General features: G+C 42.7%; 2 protein-coding genes across 2 annotated transcripts in view; both read right to left on the bottom strand.

Annotated features, from left to right (window-relative positions):
- LOC311099256 (myosin phosphatase Rho interacting protein) overlaps positions 1-11,475 on the bottom strand; it is an 83,731-nt gene extending 72,256 nt beyond the window's left edge. Inside the window, exons 1-3 of the mRNA XM_084139951.1 lie at positions 10,478-11,475; positions 3,529-3,606; positions 297-362 (exon numbers count right to left, since the gene is read on the bottom strand). Of these exons, the coding sequence (XP_083996077.1) occupies positions 297-362; positions 3,529-3,606; positions 10,478-10,597 (264 nt within the window). The 5' untranslated portion in view covers positions 10,598-11,475. The remainder of the gene's footprint in view (positions 1-296; positions 363-3,528; positions 3,607-10,477) is intronic.
- Positions 11,476-13,869: 2,394 nt separating this feature from the next.
- mfsd1l (major facilitator superfamily domain containing 1-like) lies at positions 13,870-23,854 on the bottom strand. Its single transcript, XM_084183105.1, has 13 exons — positions 23,741-23,854; positions 23,131-23,231; positions 22,798-22,907; positions 22,662-22,717; positions 22,271-22,414; positions 21,875-22,033; positions 19,385-19,500; positions 19,046-19,146; positions 18,568-18,679; positions 17,934-18,071; positions 15,603-15,742; positions 15,377-15,488; positions 13,870-15,041 (listed from the first exon to the last, which is right to left on the bottom strand). The coding sequence occupies exons 1-13, from the start codon at positions 23,760-23,762 to the stop codon at positions 14,892-14,894; spliced, it is 1,461 nt and encodes a 486-aa protein (XP_084039231.1). The 5' UTR covers positions 23,763-23,854; the 3' UTR covers positions 13,870-14,891.
- Positions 23,855-25,859: the final 2,005 nt, after the last annotated feature.

Here is a 25,859-nt window from a genome sequence, read left to right as displayed (position 1 = left end):
CTCTGTTTACAGAGTTGACAACCCAGCCCTGTGGCACCGGGCCCACCTCAGACACACAGGTATGCCTCAGGCGAGTGCCAGAATCCCAACACTCCGCTTACACATGCCGGAAAACTTGACTGACAACACACACACATGCACACACAACATTTAGACTGTTTTCATGTCTAAACTGGGCGTAAACATCTCCAGTCGTAAAACTGCCATCATGCAGAAGGAACTCGCTAATAAACTACGGACATCATAAAACTTTGTGCGGTCGGTCTTCTCCATGCTTAACGGGGAAGTTCACTCACCATCTCATCCAGGGCGTAGCGGAGTAATCCGTGTTCGTACAGGATGAAGAACCTCCTCTGCCATTTCTGTAGAGAGAGAGGGAAATGGAGAGATGCTAGTTACAGTGACATCTGATAGGGCAACTAAGGCTACATCCTATGCTATGATATGACTAAAACTGTCCCATTGATTTAGGTAAAAGCATTGTAGCTGAATGTTAAGCACAATGTCGTTTATGAAAGTGGTGGTATCCAGGCATGGTTGGTTTTTCAATGACCACAGAACACATACTGTATGTGTAGGGAGTTAGCCTATGACTGTGTGAACCTATAGTGGCTATACTATAAACAGGGATCACTCAGAAGAATCCCCACGCCCAACAACACTGAAAAGTCCTCAGCAGGCATTGCGTTTTCATAGCTCTTTTTTCAGGGACATTGCTGCAGATGATTTAGTGAGTCAGTGTGCCCTAGATCCCAAAGCAAGGACTGAGCCAACACTATTACCCCAACATGCAGACACGAGCCACACACACGGGTAAAGTTTACCATTCGGTATCCACTGTGTTGGCTTCGCAACATTTTAAAATGACAGACTGTTGTACTACATCCTGGACATATATGTGTCACTTAAATACATAGAGAGATGAAGTGAGGGAGATGAAGGAAGAGAGAGACAGATGAGAGAGAAAGGAAATGCCTCCAACTCTGTAACAGCGGGGAGGTTGACTTAAGCAAACCACCTAGACATGATCGCTGAGCGACAAGCAAATATCCCACTTTGTTCACCAGGATACATTTCTGGCGCTAACAGGAACCTCCGCTACCACCTGATGAAAATATGCCCTAGCCAAAACAGAAACATCCAGCATTCTAGCATACACTCTATGCCCTGTAGCTAATCCCTCCAACACCAAAGTGTCCTCCAAGTGTAAACTCTACAACCACGTTGTCCATGTTTGTTTGATGAGGAGACGATTCGTCACAAGACAAAAACACAATCATCTCTTTCCCTCTTTTTCCCCTTGAAGGCACTAGTGGAGTTCCAGGTATTAGAAAGTATGCAAAGATGCCTTAGGGCGAAACTAGCGCAAAATGACTCCTTTTAGTGAATATGACAAATGGTAGGCTATATGTTTTCCCACTTTAACACACTCTATATTAGCCATCTATCACCAACCCCTCCTTTCATAATGCACAGTTTTGCCCAGGTGTTAAGTTTCGGGCCCCTTGTTTTCTGCTGAGAACCATCAATAAAAGATGAGGAAGTGCTTTGTGATCTACGGGGCATCGGGGGCCCCGAATAGGGCTGCTGATAGGCGTCCTCAGCAGAGCCTGAGTTACAGGACTATCATACTCATTCAGAGGCCATTAAAACTGTAATATATAAGGCTCAGAAGGGACCACTGAATGCAGTGTTTGGCTTTCGTCAGACATAACGGGACCCATGTCATCCAAAAAGCCGACTCAAGTTTGCTAAAAAAAGCCCCTGGAAGCACCTGGATGATTGTGAAGCCTCCTGGAAGAATGTTCTATGAACAGATTAGTCAAAAGTGGAACTTTTTGGACAATGGGTCCCGTTACGTCTGGCGAAAACCAAACACTGCATTCCACAGTAAGAACCGCATACCAACGGTCAAGCATGGTGGTGGTAGTGTGATGGTTTGGGGATGCTTTGCTGCCTCAGGACCTGGATGACTTGCCATCATTGAAAGAACCATGAATTCTGCCCTGTTTCAGAGAATGTCAGGCCATCCATCCATGAGCTGAAGCTGAAGCGCAGCTGGGTCATGCAGCAAGACAATGATCCAAAACACACAAGCAACTCTATATCAGAATGGCTCAAAAGCAACACATTTAGAAGTTATGGAATGGCCTAGTCAAAGTGCAGACCTAAACCCGATTGAGATGTTGTGGCAGGTCCTGAAACAATCAGTTCATACTCAAAAACCCACAAATGTAACCAAGTTAAACCAGTTCTGCATGGAAGAGTGGGCCAAAATTCCTTCACAGGGATGTGAGAGACTGATCAACAACTACAAGAAGTGTTTGGATGCAGTCATTGCAGCTAAAGGTGGCACAACCAGTTATTGAGTGTGAGGAGTCAATTACTTTTTCCACACAGGGAAATAACTTTGTTTATTAAATACATTTAAAAAAGTTGAAATATTAGGTTTTGGTTGAAGATCTGACAACATTCAGTGTCCAAAATATGCATAAATAGACAGAACGACACTGTAAAATCGATTTTTCCCCCCATCCCTACCCAATATGAGACTGACCATGCCTACAGTTGAGTGCTCTGCCATCTTCAAATCTAGCAGGGATCCATACATCCATCATCAACCTCTCATATGGGCCAACCATTTCAAACCCCAATTTAGCATGTGTGTTTATTTACACGACTGAAAAAAGTGCCTCGAGTGATATCACGAGGTGGGAACTGTTGACAGGGCTGAGGCCGATGGCTCCAGAGATGCTCCCCCCTCCATATGGAAGCCATCAGGGGATGTGAGAACCGGGACTTTTCCCACTCCCCCTCCATCCTCCTCTTTCAGGATGCTCCAACATCATATCATATCGGAGCTGACACGGAAAGTAGTCTTACAGTAGGAGGCCCCCGCCACACTATCCCAAGGCACCGGCAGCAGAGAGATAGAGTCAATATTATGCTCACTAGCCCCTGAGAAAGAGCTGGACGGGGGATTTTTTAGAAGGCGCACCAAGCCACCCACAGGAAGCTTCCCACTCGCTGTGTTCTTACTCGCACAACCAAGTCAAAGGGTCGCAAAATGTGACTAAATGGTCACATTCTGGCTCCAAACCTCAGTCTAGGGTAGCCTTAAGAGGCTTATAGGCGAGTCAAAACATCCTGATTCAAGATTATTGCAGTTATTTTCGCCTGCTAAGCTAACAAGTGTTAACTTTCTGCGAACCTCAATCCCAGTTTTCTTCATTTCTGTTTGTTAGTGGCAGAACAGAGACAAGACTACAGAGACCGACATCGCAAGAATAGCTTTGTGAACTCGTAACTTTAGAGGGGACATAAAGATTAATTACTGTAGGCCTATGCTTTGACAAAGTGTGACCTTTCTTCTTCTTCTGCATAACAATAGCAAATGATTGAGTGACCGAAATCTAGAAGGCCTTATCTACAATACATTTTGAAATCTCAATTGAATGCAGTTGACAACAACGTTACAACTGGGTTAGAATATCTTCGTCAAAACCAACCAGAGGTTAACTAACTTACCCGAGATCTGTGCAAGGGATTGCCAAAATTGGTTCCTTCTGGAGCCAGGAGCAACCATCCTCCATATATAGGTTTTGCCTGATGGGAAAGAAACAATTAAAGATGGATTAAAGAAAGCATTAACAAAAGGATTAATTGGAGAGATAATGATTTACTAAGACTCCCTAGATAAGAGCACCTGCTTGGTGACTCATGCGTAGCCTCCAGTTAGAGTAACGTCAGACCGCATAACAACACTGAAATAGCCTTGCGTTATAACTGTTTATTACCGATGTACACTACATGACCAAAAGTATGTGGACACCTGCTCGTCGAACATCTCATTCCAAAATCATGGCCATTAATATGGAGTTGGTCCCCCCTTTGCTGCTATAACAGCCTCCACTCTTCTGGGAAGGCTTTCCACTAGACGTTGGAACATTGCTGCGGGGACTTGCTTCCATTCAGCCACAAGAGCATTAGTGAGGTTGGGCACTGATGTTGGGCGATTAGGTCTGGCTCGCAGTCGGCGTTCCAATTCATCCCAAAGGTGTTCGATGGGGTTGAGGTCAGGGCTCTGTGCAGGCCAATCAAGACAAACAGTTGGCACTATGTATTGGGGCAGGTAGAGTTCTCCTTGCATCGGTCAAACCCAGATTCATCCGTCGGACTGCCAGATGGTGAAGCGTGATTTATCACTCCAGAGAACGTGTTTCCACTGCTCCAGAGTCCAATGGTGGCGAGCTTTACACCACTCCAGTCAAAGCTTGGCATTGCGCATGGTGATCTTAGGCTTGTGTGCGGCTGCTCGGCCATGGAAACCCATTTTATGAAGCTCCCGACGAACAGTTCTTGTGCTGACGTTGCTTCCAGAGGCGGCTTGGAACTCGGTAGTGAGTGGTGCAACCAAGGACAGACGATTTTTACGTGCTACGTGCTTCAGCACTCGGCGGTCCCATTCTGTGAGGTTGTGAGGCCTACCACTTTGCGGTTGAGCCGTTGTTGCTCCTAGACGTTTTCACTTCACAATAACAGCACTTACAGTTGACCAGGGCAGCTCTAGCAGGGCAGGCACTGCCAATGTTTGTCTATGGAGATTGCATGGCTGTGTGCTCAATTTTATACACTAATTTGAAGGGGTGTCCACATACTTTTGTATATATAGTGTATATACACTACACATTAGGGCTGGCATAATTACCGTATAACCGACAGTTATGGATGAAGACCACCATGAAAATAAAATAAACGTCATAACCGTAAAAAATATATATATATTTATGTTTTTGTGGAAGGAACAGCTGACTGAAGACGGGACAGTCGGGCATTCGTACGGTTGAGTCTGTTGCTGCTGTAACATGGACTCCACAACGTCATGAAACTGTTGCTCCTTGCTGAAACAAGCAAGACGTTGTAGCAAATGAGTCTTCGGTTGCTTAGCCAACATCCACCTCCCTGCAGCAGCACATGCAATCAGGAGCAGAGGAGAGGAGAAAATGTGCAAAGATGTTGTTTTTGCAATTCTAACGGTTATTACAGTGACCGGGGTCATTTGGCTGACCAATAACCATCATCCAAAATTCCATGACCGTCACAGCCAATGATTTATATATACACTAAATGACTGACGGGGTTTTCAAGCTCCTCCATCTTGGCACTCCCTCACCATTGTAAAAAATGCAATTCTACACATTTTGTAATGACCTATGACATCTTAATATCATGAGTGAGAATGACTAACAAAATCAAATGTGGGCCCCCTGGAGGTCAGGGGCCCGGTCGGTATTCGGCCATGATTACCAGCCCTGGGTGATTACTCAAGTATATCCCAGAATAATCTGACTACACAATGGCTGTCTGCTTCAATAGATTGTGTACAAGTTGCAAGCTTTGGCTGGCTGTTTGGACCAGCTGTGTGAGCAGTGTTCAGGCTGCACACACTTTAACTGGCTGCATTCCAGAGCACCAATGCTGCCCTGTACTGCCTTTTAAAAAGAAGGGGGAAAAAGCTTAAAACACGTGATTTTCCCTGTTATCCCCCTAAGTGGGCGGGCAAGAAAGTGAGGAACGAAGCAGAGGAGGAAGGGAGATGAGGGAAGCGGTGTGACAAAAATCTGTTCTCTTCACAAAAAAGATAGACTCGAGATTCTCATTCACTGCGTAAAAAAAAGCAGTTAACTCGTTCACAGGCAGCAGTTAGCCAAAATCTGTTTTCACTAGGCTATGTACACAACAACACTACTAAAGCCTGTTGAGCTCCAACTTGATCTGAAGGGATTGGTCTCGCTGTGTATATAGCCATTGCTGGAGATTTGTTGAGCATGTTTGAAAGGACTTATACTTACCTACTCCCGTAAAACCTAAACAATCAAATTGGCTTATGGAAAGTGCTCAGTTATAACTCCATAAATCCATCATGTCGCTATGGAAAAGTATAAAAAGGTGACAGCGTTGACAGTGTGACGACGAGAGGTCTAAATGTCCCACTTTCATATACTCAGATCAAGTCAGGTCAAAAGTCAAAAGTTCCCCCCGCTAAGGTTTTTTTATAATCCAATGTAAAGCTACTTTATCTTTGATTACAATGTTAGGTGTTTCTCTGCTTGGAGCGATGGAAGGAAAGATAATGTCGAAACAGTGTTAGCTACAGGTAACTGCCAAATTAAAGGAAACACCAACATAAACTCTCTTAATAGGGCGTTGGGCCACCATGAGCCAGAACAGCTTCAATGCAATTTGGCATAGATTCTACAAGTGTCTGGAATTATATTGGAGGTATGAGGCAATATTCTCCCACGAGAAATTCCATCATTTGGTGTTTTGTTGATGGTGGTGTAAAACGCTGTCTCAGGCGCCGCTCTAGTCTCCCATAAGTGTTCAACTGGGTTGAGATCTGGTGACTGAGATACATGGCCATGGCATATGGTTTACATCGTTTTTAATCTTCGTGGTCAATCTTTGTGTAAAAAAAACAATATTGAAGAAAATCATGGTACCAATAATTGCTTCTAATACACCAGATGTATGTCCTTGAACTAAGGCACTGCATCTCAGTGCTTGAGGCGTCACTACAGACCCGGGTTCGATCCCGGGCTGTGTCGCAGCCGGCCGTGACCGGGAGACCCATGATGCGGCGCACAATTGGCCCGGCATCGTCCGGGTTAGGGGAGGGTTTGGCCGGCCGGGATGTCCTTGTCCCATCGCACTCTTACGACTCCTTGTGGGGGCCGGGCGCATGCACGCTGACACGGTCGCCAGTTGTACAGTGTTTCCTCCGACACATTGTTGCGGCTGGCTTCTAGGGTTAAGTGAGCAGTGTGTCAAGAAGCAGTGCGGCTTGGCAGGGTCGTGTTTCGGAGGACACATGGCTCTCGACCTTCGCCTCTCCCGAGTACTTACGGGAGTTGCAGCGATGGGACAAGACTGTAACTACCAATTGGATATCACGAAAATGGGGTAAAAAAATTAAAAAGGAATGAATGGGGTCACGTGATCAATGGCTTTGTCCATTCATATATACAGTAATTGGTGTGGAAGTGCCAGCTTTCAATATACTTTGTATCCCTCACTTACTCAAGTGTTTCCATTATTTTGGCAGTTACCTGTATAGTACAGGTCAAGCATACAAAAAGGAACTTATGAGTCTCTTTACACTAGCAACATCTTGGTTCAGATAGCCTCTTAAGTTTGTGGTCTATATGCTTAAATATTGATAAAGTCACCATCTTGGGGCAGAGCAGGGAATCCATTCTGGCATAACGTCTGTTCATTGCGATTAAGCCGATATCTGACTGTATTACAGATGGAAGAGGACAGGGAGGATGAAGACAATGTAGAAATGTTACAGAATGTTATCCCCCTGCCTCTAGAAAATGAGAGGAGGTAAAAACAAAAGAGAAAAAGAGAGAGTAGTGCTTTGAGGAAAATAAAGAGCAATCTCTGCTCACATGACCAGACGGGGGGGCCTATGCTGAATCCTCCTGAGAAGGGATGGGCAAGACGGATCTAGGTCAGCTTTACCCTTCAATGGTTAAACGCAGTCATTTGTGTGGTGCGTTCATCTCACAACCCCCCCATCGTAATGACTATGTAATACCGCACTGAGAGAATGTGGGCTAGATGGGATGAGTGGGAGGGGGGAGGGCAAATACTAAAGGAATGACCAAAGCTCTTGCTGAAAATATGTTGGGAATGAGATTCACAGAGACAAAGTATCTCTTATGTAATGTGTGCTTGGCCTTTGGTGTTGATGATGATGAGACGCCTGGCTAACGAGACTAGAGTCTGCCAGTTAGTAGCACAATGAGAACAGTCTTTTGATAGCCTTTTGGGTCAGGAACTCCACTAGGTAAGAGTCAGCCACAAAGCTATTTTCATCCATGCAAGGAGGACAGTCTGTTGTGAATATCGTGGAATAGATGTGTAGTGCTGTGTTCAGTTGAAGATGTATCTCCAGTCAAAAGAGACAAACTACTCCTAAAGTCAAGCAGACCACGACAGAGTGTGTGTATGTGTGTCTCCGTTGATGCAACGTGTGTGTGCATCAATCACATATTTAGTCATAATATGACGTTTCAGTGTCTAAGAGCTTACCAAAAGCTATGGCTATATATGCTGTAAAGTTAATATCTAGATTTGACCCAACGACCTCTCAAACGTCTAAAACTAATGGTTGTACAGCATTGAGAAAATCAGCACTGTCACTGTGCAGCTATTCCTGTAGTCTTCTGATCAAAATTATATATAGTTTAGGGTGTCTCCCCTGTTAAAGACCAGGCACTTCTCACCAACATAACAACTTAATTCTATACCAAGGCCATCCTTAGCCAGTTCTCTTATGACAAGCGAGGGCAACAATGTAAAATGTGCAAGGTAAGCAATGATTTTATTCTTACCATAGGAAAAATCCTAATAAGTTGGGGTTTCAACATCTGCATTGCTTGCTGTTTGGGGTTTTAGGCTGGGTTTCTGTATAGCACTTTATGACATCTGCTGATGTAAAAAGGGCTTTATAAAACACATTTGATTCAATATGCTTTTCATTCAACCACGATGTGTTTGACAAGCCTAACCAAATTGCATGCATCTCCTCGTTGACTTCTTTAAAAACTGTCCGTGCCATTCCAAACATTGTGCTCTTTCATGTCTGGGAGTTAAACTAATCTGTGCACGAATTAAGGATGATAGCCTATACCCTGGGGCTAACAACTAATTACGTCCAATTAACCTAAACCTTTGTACCATGCCTATTTGACATATGGCTAACTCACAGGAAACTGTATTGCACAATGTACACTTTCTGTATTGTGAAAATAGAACTTTGCTGAAATTGCCAATCACAAGTGATAAATACCCACATGACCCCCCCCCCCCCCCCTCCTAAATGTAGTATACGTTACGAATTAGCTAAACGTATGCTATGTTCCGAATTCTAGCTAGGTGGCTAACGTTAGCTAGGCTAGGGTTTAGGGTTAATTTCAGGAGTTAGGTTAAAGGGTTGAGGTTAGGGTTAAGGGAAGGGTTAGCTAACGTGCTAAGTAGTTGCAAAGTACCAAAAAAGTAGTAAGTAGTTGAAAAGTTGCTAATTAGCTAAAATGCTAATGTTGTCCGTGATGAGATTCGAACTCGCAACCTTTGGTTTGCTAGATGTTTGATAGATGTTTGTCCCGTGTAGCTCAGTTGGTAGAGCATGGCGTTTGCAACGCCAGGGGTGTGGGTTCGTTTCCCACGGGGGACCAGTATGAAAAAAAAATATATATATATGCGCTCACTAACTGTAAGTCGCTCTGGATAAGAGCGTCTGCTAAATGACTAAAATGTTGGCCCACCCATCCACCCTACTTTCGTTTATGCCTAAAATGTTGGCCCACCCATCCACCCTACTTTCGTTTATGCCTTAAGTAACCATACCAAACGTAACATATCATACTAACTAGTTTACCGGGGGCAAACTACCCGCCCTCCAGGACACCTACCGCATGAGATGTCACAGGAAGGTCAAAAAGATCATCAAGGACATCAACCACCCGAGCCACTGCCTGTTCACCCCGCTATCATCCAGAAGGCGAGGTCAGTACAGGTGCATCAAAGCTGGGACCGAGAGACTGAAATACAGCTTCTATCTCAAGGCCATCAGACTGTTAAATAGCCATCTCTAGCACATTAGAGCTGCCTATAGACATAGACTAGAAATCACTGGCCACTTTAAGAAATGGTACACTAGCCACTTTAATAATGTTTACATATCTTGCATTACTCATCTAATTTGTATATACTGTATTCTATACTATTCTACTGTATCTTAGTCCATGCCGCTCTGACATCGCTCGTCCATATGTATATATTTTTAATTAATTCTTTACTTAGATTTGTGTGTATTGAGTATATGTTGTGAAATTGTTAAATATTACTACACTGTCGGAGCTAGAAGCACAAGCATTTCACTACAACCGCAATAACATCTGCTAAACACGTGTATGTGACCAATAAAATTTGATTTGATAATGTGTGTCCCGGATTTACATTTACTGTAGGTAGTCTAGTCTATGAGACCAGGCTGCAATATTAAATCATATTTAAAGTACTTTGAAAATTCCAAAAACAAATATTTTCACTTATAACATTCTAATAAATGTAAATGTTAAGCCCGAATAAAACAAAATATTTGTTTTTCTAGTATAAAAATACAGTTTCCCTGCCGGACAAGGATTGTCCCGAGTTTCAAGAATCCCTGAGCTAATTTCCTGCTATTCTACACATTTTGCCATGAGGCTGAGAGAAAATGTTGCAATTTTAAAGGCAATTTCCTGATATTCTAAATGATTTGTTCATGGCTTATGACGTCTAATGCTATCTGGAGGGGGGCCGACCTCCGGGAGCACCCACAAAGCTCGTGGGCTGCGGGGCGGGGGGGTGCTACGGCAATGAGCATGACCCCATGACTGTGAAACATATGGCAACACTTGCTTACCTGATTTAAATCTTCGTCGCTCAATAAATGAGATTCTCTTGGTTTAAAGCAATTCTGGCATTTACTTTTGTTGAAAATGTTGGCTTGGAATTTCCGACATGGATTGTCTTTCGAGGACATGGTTGAAATACCCAACTGAGCTTAAATTGGTGCCAATTGATACCGTTTCCCTTCTGAAACTGCGCAATTATTTCTCCGTGTACCCTACTATCCCGAGTGGGTTGCAGTAAATAGCGTTGGAGCGCTAGACGCTTGTCCAAGTTGTGTGCGGCAATGATATAAAGTCATTCCAAATTCCACAACACGATGTGAGAGGTCATTCAAAATTCATTAAACTACTTAATGGAAAACTGTGTCTGAATGGCTTAGTAGCCTAGTTAGATAAAGAAGCTAGTCCAGCACATAGTTTAAGGTACATGTAAACAGCGACGTCCACCTATTACTTTGATACGTACAAGCTCATTATCATCGACTAATGCTTACTAAACCGGATAAAGAATTAGGTAATATCAATGATCTTATCATCTTGTTGCTCGCGAGGTACCTCCCACAGCGCAGCTGCTGTCGTGATAACTTTTTTGCTCACATTTGAACAGGCCAATTTATAAATTGACAACGTCGCAGAATATGGGAATCCAGGCGTTTGTACTCCACACTCTCGTCTTGGTAAATACTTTACTACAAGGTGTACAACAACACTACACAGGTGACATTTCGCCGGTCCTCTCGCTCACTGCAATGGTCCCGTGAGCCTCCATAGAAACACCACGACAGGAGTTGCAGTTTCGCCTATTTCTCAAATAAGTAGTCAACGGAATGCATTGCAGCTATATCCAGGTGACTAACGCTTGTTGTTCCCCTCAAATTGATTCTCCATGATCAAAATGATCCAACTTTCGTCAGGAATTGTAGTTTGTAGCCATGTCCAACGCATTTTTGTCTGTGGTCGTGGTAGCAACATAGAAACGTAGCTTGCGCTGAAAACTGTAAACGCACTCTCTAGCAAAGTCACGGGGAGCCAGTCAGCCGAGAGAAGAGGAGGTGCTGAAAACGAATGAGCTGTTGACTGTCAGCAATACAAACCAATGAGAAAAAGAAACACGCCCACTACTAAAGACTACAATTGATGTGTGTCCAATAGAAAATATTAGAAACACTTGGCAATTTTATGGAACAACACGGATCAAGTTAGGTGGGCTCCTCAAGGTCTTTGGCTTCAGTTTGAGTATTTTAAGTTTGTAGTATTTTAAGTGTTTTTAACAGTGTTCTGTAGCAGGAAATTGACAATTGAATATTGCACATTACCCTTTACATTTCTTCTAAAAAGTAGTGGACCTACATTTTCTGAGTTGGGAATTAAATGAAAGCAGGCTCTGTATTCCACTTTGAATCAATTAAGACTGAATTGACCTGGCATGTGCAATCATATGTAGCTATATAACGCCCTCCTGTGGTATTAAATGAGTTGAAAATAAAATTATTGTGTATCACAATCAAAATGAGTTTGAGAATACATGGTATTCATCATTGAGATGTAATAGTATTCTAATTCCTAATTCTATGGAATTCATCTTTATTGAGAAATATATCGTGCATTATTTGAATACGTTTTCATCGTTGTTGGTTGGCAGAGAGGATGTTAGTGGTGTCATCCAGTTGAATTATTAAAAGGAGTCACTTTAACTCTACCCACATGTACATATTACCTCAACTACCTAAACTAGCCGGTGCCCCCGCACATTGACTCTGCACCGGTATCCCCCTGGATATAGCCTCCCTACTGTTATTTTATTTTCCTTCTGCTCTTTTTTTCTCAACACTTTTTTTTTGTTGTTGTTTTATTTTACTTTTTTATTAAAAAATAAATGCATTGTTGGTTAAGGGCTGTAAGTAAGCATTTCACGGTAATGTCTACACCTTTTGTATTCGGCGCATGTGGCAAATCAAATTTGATTTGATTTGATTTGATAAACAGATGACAGCTCAAGGTATGACCTCTGGAAATCACACACTGTGTCGACCTGAGACCTTCTCCCGCCTACATCTGCTTGAGAATTTAGATAATTACTTTTTTTTTAAGTGACTTTAAACCAATGCTCTTTAACATTGTCATAGCTTCAAGTGACAATGGATAGAAAAACATTTTGAGTGACTTTACCATCACTGAAGGCAGCCCATTTTAAGGTTCCCGTCTGTTTGGCTTTGCGGAGACGCTCCACTTTCCCAGACAGCGCCTCCATGTGTTTGCTCAGTGCAGTCTTCACGTCTACCAGGTCACTAACATTACCCAACTACAACATAACAATTGAGAAAATACAACCGTGTCAAGTTATTGGTCATGGAACATGAAATCATTGATTGTGATTGGTCAAATGCAATTTGGCTGTCGTTGCACCTGACCTCCTTTTAACTGCTGTATGACTTCTGAGCATCCCCAACAAGAGCTTCAGCAAGTGCTCCATCCAGCTTCTTCTGCAGATGGTCGATGACAGTTATGATGGTCAGTGACAGTGTCATGAGGAACTCATCAGCCTGAACCTAAAATATAAAATATAAACACACTTTACACTCCACAGAACAACTGTGACTCTAACCTGATAGTGACACTGACCCATTGAGTTTGTGTTCACACAACATAGAGATAACCATTCCCAGCCAAACATAAGATCACTGTTATAAAATAGATTTTTATCTCAATGAGACAAACCTGTATAGATATAGGTTAAATAAAATAATAAACAGTATCTTACACTGGTGTCTGTATCTCGCTGCTGCAGGACATCGCTGTATGTCTGCAGCTGCTCTTTCAACTCTGCAATCAGGACTGCAGCATATGTTATCTGCCCACAGAGGGCGCTGTGGTCCTCGGCCAGTCCCACAGAGTAGAGGTCTGCCCAGGGATTTTCACTAGCAGTGGCCTGGCTGGTAGAGCTATTTACATTGCCCTGGGCAACATGTTGGGAACTTTACTTGGATGTGTTGATCTTTGGTCCAGATGCAGGCCTGTGCTCAGACACCACCTTGACTTCCACTCCTTCAGCATATCCATCATGGTTTTGTTCAGCTTCATGTTCCTCTAGCTCCCTAGCCAATGCTTGAGACTGCTCCAGCCTGGTAGGCTATACAGAGAATAACTACTGTACACTGTAAATTAATCATTTACATTCTTAAATGTATATGATTTAAATATATATGTCTGGTGTCAACAACATCTTTAATGACATCATAGGACCCTCAGTTAATCTGCTGTAGGCCTACTAGAATGGTTTTATTGTTCTTCAACTAATCATTATGCCAGATGTGCTAATTTGATGTACAGTACATGATGGAAATTTTGCAACATCTGAATGTTTCTTTCATCAGCCAGTTGTACAAAAAGCCTTTGAAATGTGTGGAAATACAGCTATGACAACGACACCAGTCGTTACAGTAGCAACACCTTTATTTGTGCTGTTTTGTCAGTATAAAACAAATCATTCCCATTCCCTTATAGATGGTTCACACTGGCAAAAAAATTACATTGAACCGCTGCATGCGTTGTCACTATTGACAGATACCTGTAGTAAAAGCAGCTTAACAAACTCACTATTTTCAATGGTGTGTTTGGTGATTAGAAAGGCAGTAATTGCCATTACAAATTGCTGCATGTTAATCAACTTGAGCATTTTGTGCCACTGCAAACATCACAATACTATAACTACAAAAAAAAGAGCTCATCATGTAAACGAAAGCGATTGTTTTGCTATCTGAAATTAAAGATGTCTCCACCAATTGTTAAATCATTATTGGCATCACAGAAACATATGCATAAATCTCACTGAAAAAAATTATAGAAACAATAACAAACAGTTATACAACAACAGGTTATTGTTGAATCCTTATTAATTGCTATTAACAGTGGTTAAATTAGTAGCCAACTTACATGTTTAACCTTATAAAAGAAGGAGAACTTTTGGATCACTGAAGTAAGGACCAAAACATGCATTAGTTAACTCCTGATTGTTTTAGTGTGAAGAAGACATGATTTTGCTGATTTCAATACTGTATGGCATGTTCACTGTTTGTTGCCGTAGCACTCAATAACATGAGCCTTGTACTCGGGGAAAGGCTCTATTGACACAAACCATGATACAAAAAGGCAATGTTTAGTGTCTGTCTGATAAGTGTAGTATTATCTACAAGATTAGTGAACCATGAGGGGAGGGGATCCGACCACCTCCATTTTCAGATTATAGGTAGAGTACTGAGGTGTGTTTTCCCTTGACAAATCCTGTAAAAAAAAAAATCCCACCAAAAAAGCTAAAGAGATATTGAGATATAGATAGAGAAAGAAAACAAAACAATTAAATCTGATTGTGTACACATTTCTGTTCAACTCTCTGAGGCAGACTCTTCTAAGAATAGAGTGAGGTGATTAGGAACTGTTGATGGAGGGAGAGCGAACAGCCCCTTCTTCTTCTTCCTCGTTCTGACCCTCCTCTCCCTCCACGAGAGGTTCTCTATCTGAAGGTCCACTGGGGGGCGGGGCGCCAGATCTCTTGGTTGTCTTATTCAGAATCCCACCCTGAGGATACAAGACAGAAGATTTGCTGAGGTAACAACAAAATAACAAATGTAGAAAATGATACAACTTCATTGTTACATTGACTAAAGGATATCCTAAGAGGTGACACACACACAAACAGTTGATGTTGCTCTAGACATCTAATAAAACAAGTAATTTGACATAAAAGCAAATTAGTTCAGATCAATGAGCTGATTTCAAGTGCTATAATTACTTCGGACAATCTGAACACATTATTTTAGATAGGCGAGTTTTATATGATTGAAAAGACACGTATCGTGGCAGTGAAAGAGGAAATGGAGAAGGAGGGAGACAGGAAGTGAGTCTGGTCTTACCTGGCGGTGGTCTACGATGTTGAGCACCACAGAGGTGACGATGCAGGCGATGGTGTTGGCCAACATGAAGACCATCATCTGCTGCCAGCGCCACAGTGGGATCTTAGCATCACTACCCACACAGGAGACACACAGTTTACATACAGACATGCCATAACACTACGCCAACAAAAATAATACGTAATTTGCTGATATCACATCATCATTGTGCTGCAGTGAGCTCTACCTTGACTTGGTTCCCAAGATCTGGCCCACAACAAGGTTGGATATGCCAATTCCTATCATCTGTACTGAGGTAGCAAGACCCATTGCTGTCCCCAGAGTTGCCTGAGGGACCACCAGGGGAATAGAGGGCCACATGCTTGCCTGAAAAACAACACACATACAACTAACAAAGAGCACTTGTGTCATTGCAAATGTATTTCCACTGTGCTTCAAAGAAAATGTACAGCGAAGTACAAGACAATCCCTTTCCTACACAATGGGGACTGCCAATAGACCAACTTGAGTCACCTACTGTATGTGAATCTTCTCCAATCCGTATACAATATGCAACTCCTTCTCAAATCCAATTGAATGAGAAAGCCAGAGGTCCCTCCCCTCTGACCTCCTCCAATGGGTTTTGAGAAGGAGACGAGGAGAGAGGACGCAAGGAGTATGCAACTGAGATCTTCACAGGGTGTTTACCCTAAATCAGGAGGATACTAGCTGAAGTGTACAAAATAGGTGGGATGTGCAGTGGATTACAGAGCTACTTGGGAGCAGGCTTAGTATAGTCAAAGTATAGGGCTCAGACATGTGCATTTTTACGTTTTAGTAATTTAGCAGACACTCTTATCCAGAGACTTACAGTAGTGAGTGCAAACATTTTCATACTGGTCCCCCGTGGGAATCGAACCCACAATCCTGGCATTGCAAGCGCCATACTCAACCAACTGAGCCACACGGGACAATACAGTGGCTTTGGAAAATATTCAGTCCCCTTGACTTTTTCCACATTTTGTTACGTTACAGCCTTAATCTAAAATTGATTAAATGAACAAAAATCCTCAGCAATCTACACACAATACCCCATAATGGCAAATGTATTAAAAATACAAAACAGAAATACCTTATTTACGTAAGTATTCAGACCCTTTGCTATGAGACTTTCCATTGGTCATCCTTGAGATGTTTCTACAAGTTGGTTGGAGTCCACCTGTGGTAAATTGAATTGATTGGACATGATTTGGAAAGACACACACCGGTCTATATAAGGTCCCACAGTTGACAGTGCATGTCAGAGCAAAAACCAAGCCATGAGGTCGAAGGAATTGTCTGTAGAGCTCCGAGACAGGATTGTGTCGAGGCACAGATCTGGGGAAGGGTACCAAAACATTTCTGCAGCATTGAAGGTCCCCAAGAACACAGTGGCCTCCATCATTCTTAAATGGAAGAAGTTTGGAACCACCAAGACTCTTCCTAGAGCTGGCCGCCCGGCCAAACTGAGCAATCGGGGGAGAAGGGCTTTGGTCAGGGAGGTGACCAAGAACCCGATGGTCACTCTGATAGAGCTCCAGAGTTCATCTGTGAAGATGGGAAAACTTTCCAGAAGGACAACCATCTCTGCAGCACTCCACTAATCAAGCCTTTATGGTAGAGTGGCCAGACGGAAGCCACTCCTCAGTAAAAGGCACATGACAGCCCGCTTGGAGTTTGCCAAAAGGCACCTAAAGACTCTCAGACCATGAGAAACAAGATTCTCTGGTCTGATGAAACCAAGATTAAAGTCTTTGGCCTGAATGCCAAGCGTCACATCTGGAGGAAACCTGGCACAATCCCTACGGTGAAACATGGTGGTGGCAGCATCATGCTGTGGGGATGTTTTTCAGCGGCAGGGACTGGGAGACTAGTCAGGCAAAGAGGCAAAGATTAATGGAGCAAAGTACAGAGAGATCCTTGATGAAAACCTGCTCCAGAGCGCTCAGGACCTCAGACTGGGGGCGAAGGTTCACCTTCCAACAGGACAACGACCCTAAGCACACAGCCAAGACAACGCAGGAGTGGCTTCGGGACAAGTCTCAATGTCCTTGAGTGGCCCAGCCAGTGCCCGACTTGAACCCGATCGAACATCTCTGGAGAGACCAGCTGTGCAACAATGCTCCCCATCCAACCTGACAGAGCTTGAGAGGATCTGCAGAGAAGAATGCGAGAAACTCCCCAAATACAAGTGTGCCAAGCTTATAGCGTCATACCCAAGAAGACTCGAGGCTGTAATCGCTGCCAAAGGTGCTTCAACAAAGTACTGAGTAAAAGGTCTGAATACTTATGTAAATGTAATATTCCAGTTCTTTATGTTTAATATAAATTAGCAAACATTTCTAAAAACCTGTTTTTGCTTTGTCATTATGGGGTATTGTGTTTAGATTTATGAGGGGAAAAAACAATTTCATCATTTTTAGAATAAGGCTGTAACGTAACACGTAACAAAATGTGGAAAAAGTCAAGGGGTCTGAATACTTTCCGAAGGCACTGTACATTAGAATATTCAATTTAACTCTTTGATAGGACTACTCACAGCAGCGAAGGAGTAGGTGACCCCCAGCCAGATGGTGGATACCAGAGGGGGGACGAAAGTGAAGGCCAGGAGGCCGAAGACAGGCAGCGTGAGGACAGCACAGGCCACAGCAAAGACCCCACGCAGCCCCACGTTGTCCTGCAACACAGACACACAAATGTCAACAATTACAACAACAACAGAGACACAGACACACCAATGAGAGAGAGAGTCAGAAATATACAGTACATCAAATCTTTGGGTCAAAGGTTAGTTTTTCCTGGCCACTGTGTTGCTTCTACTTCTGTTTGCTGTTTGGGGTTTACGCTAATTACTTTAAAGCACTTTGTCACAACTCTTATGTAAAAAGGACTTTATAAATAAATGTGATTGATTGATTGATTGATATTACCGGTAGTACTTTCAGACAACATTACCAGCATGTTTTGTGTTATTAACCACATTAATATAATGAGAATAAATGCTAAGTAACAATCCAAAGAGTAAACAAATGAAGAGTTTAGGAATTGACGGTTGTTGTGACTACCTCAGATACCACAAAGCAGGATTTATAAATGAGGTTTTCACTGGTTCAGGTAAGGTTGCCGTAATGCAGTTGTTTTATGCAGCATAAGGTATAGTAATGGTGGCTTACGATGAGAATTCCAACAGTGGCAGAGAGGACTAGGGAGCTGTCATATACTGCACCAGCGATGTAGGCTGCCTCTTTCTGGCTGTAGTCACTGTACTTGTCCTGTATGAACTTACTGGAAAGGGAGACAGAGGAATCACATACCGTTTAAACATTCAACTGTGTGTGTCTGAGTTAGGGCTGCAAAATGCTGCTAACTTTCCCAAAAATCCCCGGTTGTCCAGATGTCCCGGTTGAAAGATTCCTGGAATCAGGCAGGAATAAGCTGGAAATCTAGAATTGTCCAACCAGGTTTTCTGGAAAAACCTGGGAATTTTCGGAAAGTTACTGGAATTTTGCAACCCTACTCTCTTGAGTGTAAAGTGTGAAAATGTAGGCTGTGTGCGTGCGTGCATGCCTGTGTGTGTGTGTGCCTGCCTGCTTTCCTGCCTGTGTGTGTGCGTGCGTGCATGCATGCATACGTGCGCATGTCAATCAATACCTGGCGTCAGCTATGAAGGGAAAGATTCCGTTGTAGAAGAACATGATGGTGAGAACCAACAGCCAGTATCTGAGAGAGAGCAGCTTCACGTCCTGAAACCTCTACAGACACACAAACAGACAAATAGACATATCTACCATGTCAACAAGCGCATAGGAAAGTCAACAGGATTGTATTATTCATTAGGGCACACAATATAAAATGTTTGAAAATGTTTTGCAACCCAAAACACTTTTATTAGCATTTCTTATTGGACAAGTTCAGATAGTCCCTCCCTGTTTCAGTCTGTTTTCTTCCGTTTGGTGCCTTATGAATACCACCCAAGCCCATTCAACTCACCACTTTGCGTGACTCTTCCTGAATGGCCCCATCCAGTCCCAGCTGCTTCATGCCTACCTTGTCCAGGGCACTGACCGTGATGGCAGACATGAAGCCCAGCACACACAGGAAGGCACCTGCGCACGCACACATATACAGTTGAAGTCGGAAGTTTACATACACCTTAGCCAAATACATTTAAACTCAGTTTTTCACAATTCCTGACATTTAATCCTAGTAAAAATTCCCTGTCTTAGGTCAGTTAGGATCACCACTTTATTTTAAGAATGTGAAATGTCAGAATAATAGTAGAGAGAATGATTTATTTCAGCTTTTATTTATTTCATCACATTCCCAGTGGGTGAGTAGTTTACATACACTCAATTAGTATTTGGTAGCATTGCCTTTAAATTGTTTAACTTGGGTCAAACGTGTCGGGTAGCGTTCCACAAGCTTCCCACAATGAGTTGGGTGAATTTTGGCCCATTCCTCCTGACAGAGCTGGTGTAACTGAGTCCGGTTTGTAGGCCTCCTTGCTCGCACACGCTTTTTCAGTTCTGCCCACACATTTTCTATAGGATTGAGGTCAGGGCTTTGTGATGGCCACTCCAATACCTTGACTTTGTTGTCCTTAAGCAATTTTGCCACAACTTTGAAAGTATGCTTGGGGTCATTGTTCATTTGGAAGACCCATTTGCGACCAAGCTTTAACATCCTGACTGACGTCTTGAGATGTTGCTTCAATATATCCACATAATTTTCCTTCCTCATGATGCCATCTATTTTGTGATGTGCACCAGTCCCTCCTGCAGCAAAGCACCCCCATAGCATGATGCTGCCACCCCAGTGCTTCACGGTTGGGATGGTGTTCTTCGGCTTGCAAGCTTCCCCCTTTTTCCTCCAAACATAACGATGGTCATTATGGCTAAACAGTTCTATTTTTGTTTAATCAGACCAGAGGACATTTCTCCAAAAAGTACGATCTTTGTCCCCATGTGCAGTTGCAAACCGTAGTCTGGCTTTCTTATGGCGGTTTTGGAACAGTGGCTTCTTCCTTGCTGAGCGGCCTTTCAGGTTATGTCGATATAGGACTTGTTTTACTGTGGATATAGATACTTTTGTACCTGTTTCCTCCAGCATCTTCACAAGGTCCTTTGCTGTTGTTCTGGGATTGATTTGCACTTTTCACACCAAAGTACGTTCATCTCTAGGAGACAGAATGCGTCTCCTTCCTGAGCGGTATGACGGCTGTGTGGTCCCATGGTGTTTATACTTGTGTACTATTGTTTGTACAGATGAACGTGGTACCTTCAGGCGTTTGGAAATTGCTCCCAAGAATGAACCAGACTTGTGGAGGCCTACAGAGCTCCTGAGTGGCGCAGTGGTCTAAGGCACTGCATCGCAGTGCAAAACTGTGCCACTAGATCCTGGTTCGAATCCAGGCTCTGTCGCAGCCGGCCGCGACCGGGAGACTCATGGGCGGCGCACAATTGGCCCAGCGTCGTCCAGGGTAGGGGAGGGAATGGCCGGCAGGGATGTAGCTCAGTTGATAGAGCATGGTGTTTGCAACGCCAGGGTTGTGGGTTCGATTCCCACAGGGGGCCAGTATAAAATAAATAAAAATATGTAAGTCGCTCTGGATAAGAGCGTCTGCTAAATGACTAAAATGTAAATGTAAATGTCTACAATTATTTTTCTGAGATCTTGGCTGATTTCTTTTGATTTTCCCATGATGTCAAGCAAAGAGGCACTGAGTTTGAAGGTAGGCCTTGAAATACATCCACAGGTACACCTCCAATTGACTCAAATGATGTCAATTAGCCTATCAGAAGCTTCTAAATCCATGACATCATTTTCTGGAATTTTCCAAGCTGTTTAAAGGCACAGTCAACTTAGTGTATGTAAAGACCCACTGGAATTGTGATACAGTGAATTATAAGTAAACAATTGTTGGAAAAATTACTTGTGTCATGCACAAAGTAGATGTCCTAACCGACTTGCCAAAACTATAGTTTGTTAACAAGAAATTTGTGGAGTGGTTGAAAAATATGTTTTTAAGACTCCAACCTAAGTGTATGTAAACTTCCGACTTCAACTGTAATATATATATATATATATATATATATATATATACCTTAGCTGTGATCAATTCAGGATTTATCACAGCCTCATGGCCTTACTGCTTTATTATACAATTTTATTTGAGCACTTTCCGTTTACTGTACTTTTCCCACTAGTATATTTACCTGGTATTACAGTAGTACTACTGTTTCCACTAGTATTTACTAGGAAATTGTGGTATCAATGGGTACTTTCTCGTACCCATTTCAACACAATTTCCAACTACCTTATACCAAAAAGTGCCTTATGTTGCCTGTTTGAATGGATCCTTAGGAATCAAACGTCTCATAGGTTATTATTGTGTTATTACCGTTTTACCATGTAATTTCCGACTTAAATACCAGGTCATTTATGTGCCGTAAAAAAAAGTGCAGCCGTTGTATGTCCTACCTCCCCATAGGGTCCACTGCATGCCATACTGGGCCTGGAACCTCTGGGTGAGGAAGAAGTTGAGGACGGAGCCCAGGCGGGAGAAGGCCAGGGTCAGGCCAAACGCCAGGGCCAGCTCCTTCCCCCGGAACCAGAACGCTGTAATCCGGTTCTGGACAACTGAGGGGGAGGGATAGGGTGCTTAGGGCTCAAATGCAGGAAGGATGATTTTGAAAGTATTGGAACTCGGCCCGTAGCAGTATATTGCCTCATTCATATAGGGCCGAACAGTACTGTGTTTGGCCTGGGTCGTATATTTTCTTTTCACATTGTCCTTTCCAGCACGGTTCCAGCAACTATGGTGGATGCGTAACCAGGCCAGCCTACCGTGTGATTCAGATATTAAGGTGGCCTTACTGGTGAGTGATCCGTTGCCAGAGCCAAACAGCAGACGCCCGGTGAGCATGAGAGGGAGCAGGTAGGCTGTTCCTTTGAAGTGAGAACCCAGAGCAAAGATGGCTGACCCCAGCACACACAGGAAGGAGAAGAGGAAGACACCAACTACAGAGAGAGAGAGAGAGAGAGAGAGAGAGAGAGAGAGAGAGAGAGAGAGAGAGAGAGAGAGAGAGAGAGAGAGAGAGAGAGAGAGAGAGAGCATTAGGAGAACCAACAGCCAATTCAGCACCATACACCAGAGAACAAAGCATTGGTTGTTCCAGTATCTCAATCAATGTGAATTCAATTATTAAAAACGTCACAGAGTTTTGAATCTCTGTTTAATGCAGTAGAGTAGACAATAGCAACTTACAGCGGTTGCCCAGTTTGTCAATAAGGAACCCAGCCATTATAACCACCACTGCATTACTGTTGACAGAGAGAAAATAGTTAGATATAAGGCCTATAGTTATTAATTTCATTGATATATAGGGGTTGTTTACACTTACGTCCATGCATATATGGCATAGAGCAGGTTATACTCCTGAGGGGTCATCCCCAGTCCCTCCACACAGTCCACTGTCCCATTGATAACTGTTGTATTGGCACATGTCAAATTCTTTGTGCAGGGGGAAAATGAACAGTGATTTGTTATCAACCCAATTCTGCCTCGTGCATTAGGCACTGTGTAATTCATGATTCCAACACAAAGTGTGTAATTAATTAGGCTCAGTGTGTAGAATTGTTGGTTAAGCTCTGTTGTGAAATGAGTGCATTCAGTGTGAGAAGGCTACTTTACTCTCATTATGTAAAGGCCTATATAGGCTACTCCTGCGACTCACCCCTTGAAACTGGTCCTGGAGGACACTAGGGATGTCGAAACAGAAGTAGGAGCCAAACGTGAGCAGACAGTTGAAGAACAATACCAGAAAGCGGTAGTATGCTGTGAGAAGACAGTGTGATGCATGACATATGACTAACAGCCACGTCACAAAACCTTGCTGCTAAATGCCAGTGGTCACCAACCCTGGTCCTGGAAACCTACAGGGTGTGTAGGCTTTTGTTCCAGCCCAGCACTAACACACTTCAGTCAGTTAATCAGGGTTTTGATGAGCAGTTAATTTGTTGAATCTTTTGAGTTAATGCTGGGCTGGAAACAAACGCTTGCACAACGTGTGAGCTACAGGTCCAACAACTGCACTTTACAGATTTTACCAAAAGAGTGAATACTCGATAACTAATTAATGTTATAAATAACCATAATAAATATAAACAGAAGACATTTGTGGAGTTTGCAGTGAGCCAAATTTGCCAACAAAGCAATTACAAAAATATTTTTTTATGTTGCACAATTCAAGAGGGGTTTCTTGGCAATGGATCTCTGAATTTGATTATCCCTCTCTATGGACAGAAAAAAAACTAAACATAATATAATTATTCTGGGCCCCATACCTCTCTCTGCCGGCTGCGCCATAATAAGCTAAAACGAGGACCACAAACTAAAGTAGCCTAAATGTAAATGCCCATTTGTTTTCTGTTTATGTCCGTCAGAAGAACCGAATGGTTATTCAATAAATCGCGGTGTTCGAAGTTGCAACAACGCAGATTGCGCGCTCTTTAAAGTATATGGATAGATTATGAGATACTTTTTCAACACACGGTTGCTTTGCAAGTCGCTGAATGCGCGCAAGGGCTCGAGGTGTAATGGCAAGAACTTCCACTGCCCTCGTGCGCCAACGTCACATCCTTGCTGACACAGCTCCTCGTTTGGATTGGTTCTCCAGCTCCTGTCAAATAAGTAGGGATAGTATCTTATGCCGCGTTCAAAACAACTGTGAATTCGGAAAAATACGAGGTCAAATCATGACGTCAGTGATCTTCAGGTCGAAAAGTCGGAGCTCTAGAAAGAGGCCCGAGTTCCAGAGTTGGAATTTTGAGTTGGATGACTGTTCAAATCGATTTTTCCCAGTCGGAGATCGTTCTTTTCCGAGTTCCCAATTGTTTTGAACGCGGCAGTAGTATGGAAAAGAAAATCGCTTATCTGATATTTAATTCAACACTATTTTGTTTGATATACCGGGTGACCAAGGCAATTTGAACAAAGATTAATTTGAGAACTTCTGAAGAAAAGTTAAATCAAGAGGTTATAGAGTTTTGTGTTATTATAATGTTGTATTTAAGCAATAAGGCCCGTGGAGGTGTGATATATGGCTAATATACCACGACTAAGGTTTGTTCTTCGCACAACCCAACGCAGAGTGCCTGGATACAGCCCTTAGCCATGGTATATTGGCCATATCATTTTTGTCCTCTCTAGTGGACATCAGTTCTTGGTCCGTATCGCTGAGGCCATACAAGCCACTGTATTAAGTCCTGTTGTCCTTCTGAGAGGACATTCTGGGCTTTTCAATGATATCCCGTGTGGGAGTGTGACCTTGACAACTTTATCTTCTTGATTCTAAAAAAAAATGTCTGCTGTTTCTTTTAAAGAAGTGTGTGTAAATATTAATTATAATTATTGTGAGTTTGATATTCAAATTGTTTCTAGTAAGTGAATATCTCAGGAATAGTTAAGTGAGTTGTCAGGACTGTGTAATAATTTGTTCACATTAAATAATAGCCAAAAATAGAGATTATCAAGAAATGTCCTCTGTAGTGGACTCCCGGATGCCACAACTATGTTTTTCACCTATTGTAATGTAAATATTTTCATATTTACTTCCTAATGACCACTACAGAGGACAATTTTGCACTTACAATAACAGATAAATAACAATAATAAAAAAATTTAACATCTTGGTAACATGTTTTCTTTCACCCCAAACACTTATGTTATATAAAGTCTCAGGGGGGTCTCAGGAAGATATACCACAAACACCAGAGTTGCCTTATTGCTATTATAAACTAGTTACCAACGTAATTAGAGCAGTACAAATAAATGTTTTGTCACACCTGTGGTAGACGGTCTGATATACCACGGCTTTCAGCCAGTCAGCATTCAGGACTTGAACCACCCAGTTTATAGCTGACAGCCGTGGCATATCAGACCGTATACCACAGGTATGACAAACCATTTATTTTTTGTGCTCTAATTACGTTGGTAACTAGTTTATAATAGAAATAAGGCACCTCTGGTGATGCGTCGTGCATAAGAACAGCCCTTAGCCATGGTATATTGGTCATACACCACACCCCCTCGTGCCTATTGCTTAATTATACAGTGTGTGTGTGAGTGTGTGTGTGTGTGTGTGTGTGTGTGTATGAGTGTGTGTGTGTGTGTGTGATATAGTGTTTAGCCATCATTCATACAATCCAATCAGTAAATAACTGTGAGAGGCAGTTGGTACAACATGCCTCAAGTGTACTGTTCTGTACAAGCTAAGGCAAGGATCATGACAGTTGACGTGTCCCTGCCATCCTGTCCACCATCTGCTGTTCCAATTAAATAATTCTAATCCAATGAAGGTTCAGGTCGTGCACACCTACACACACAGCACGTGCAGTATAGCTGTAGGATTAACCATTAGAAATAGAATGTTAAATACTGACAGCAGAGGAGGCTGGTGGGAGG

The sequence above is a fragment of the Coregonus lavaretus genome (genome assembly GCF_964263955.1).
Source record: "Coregonus lavaretus genome assembly, chromosome: 1".
Lineage (NCBI taxonomy): Eukaryota > Metazoa > Chordata > Actinopteri > Salmoniformes > Salmonidae > Coregonus > Coregonus lavaretus.
The sequence above is the reverse complement of the archived record's forward strand: the minus strand, read 5'-3'. Positions and strand labels throughout refer to the sequence as shown.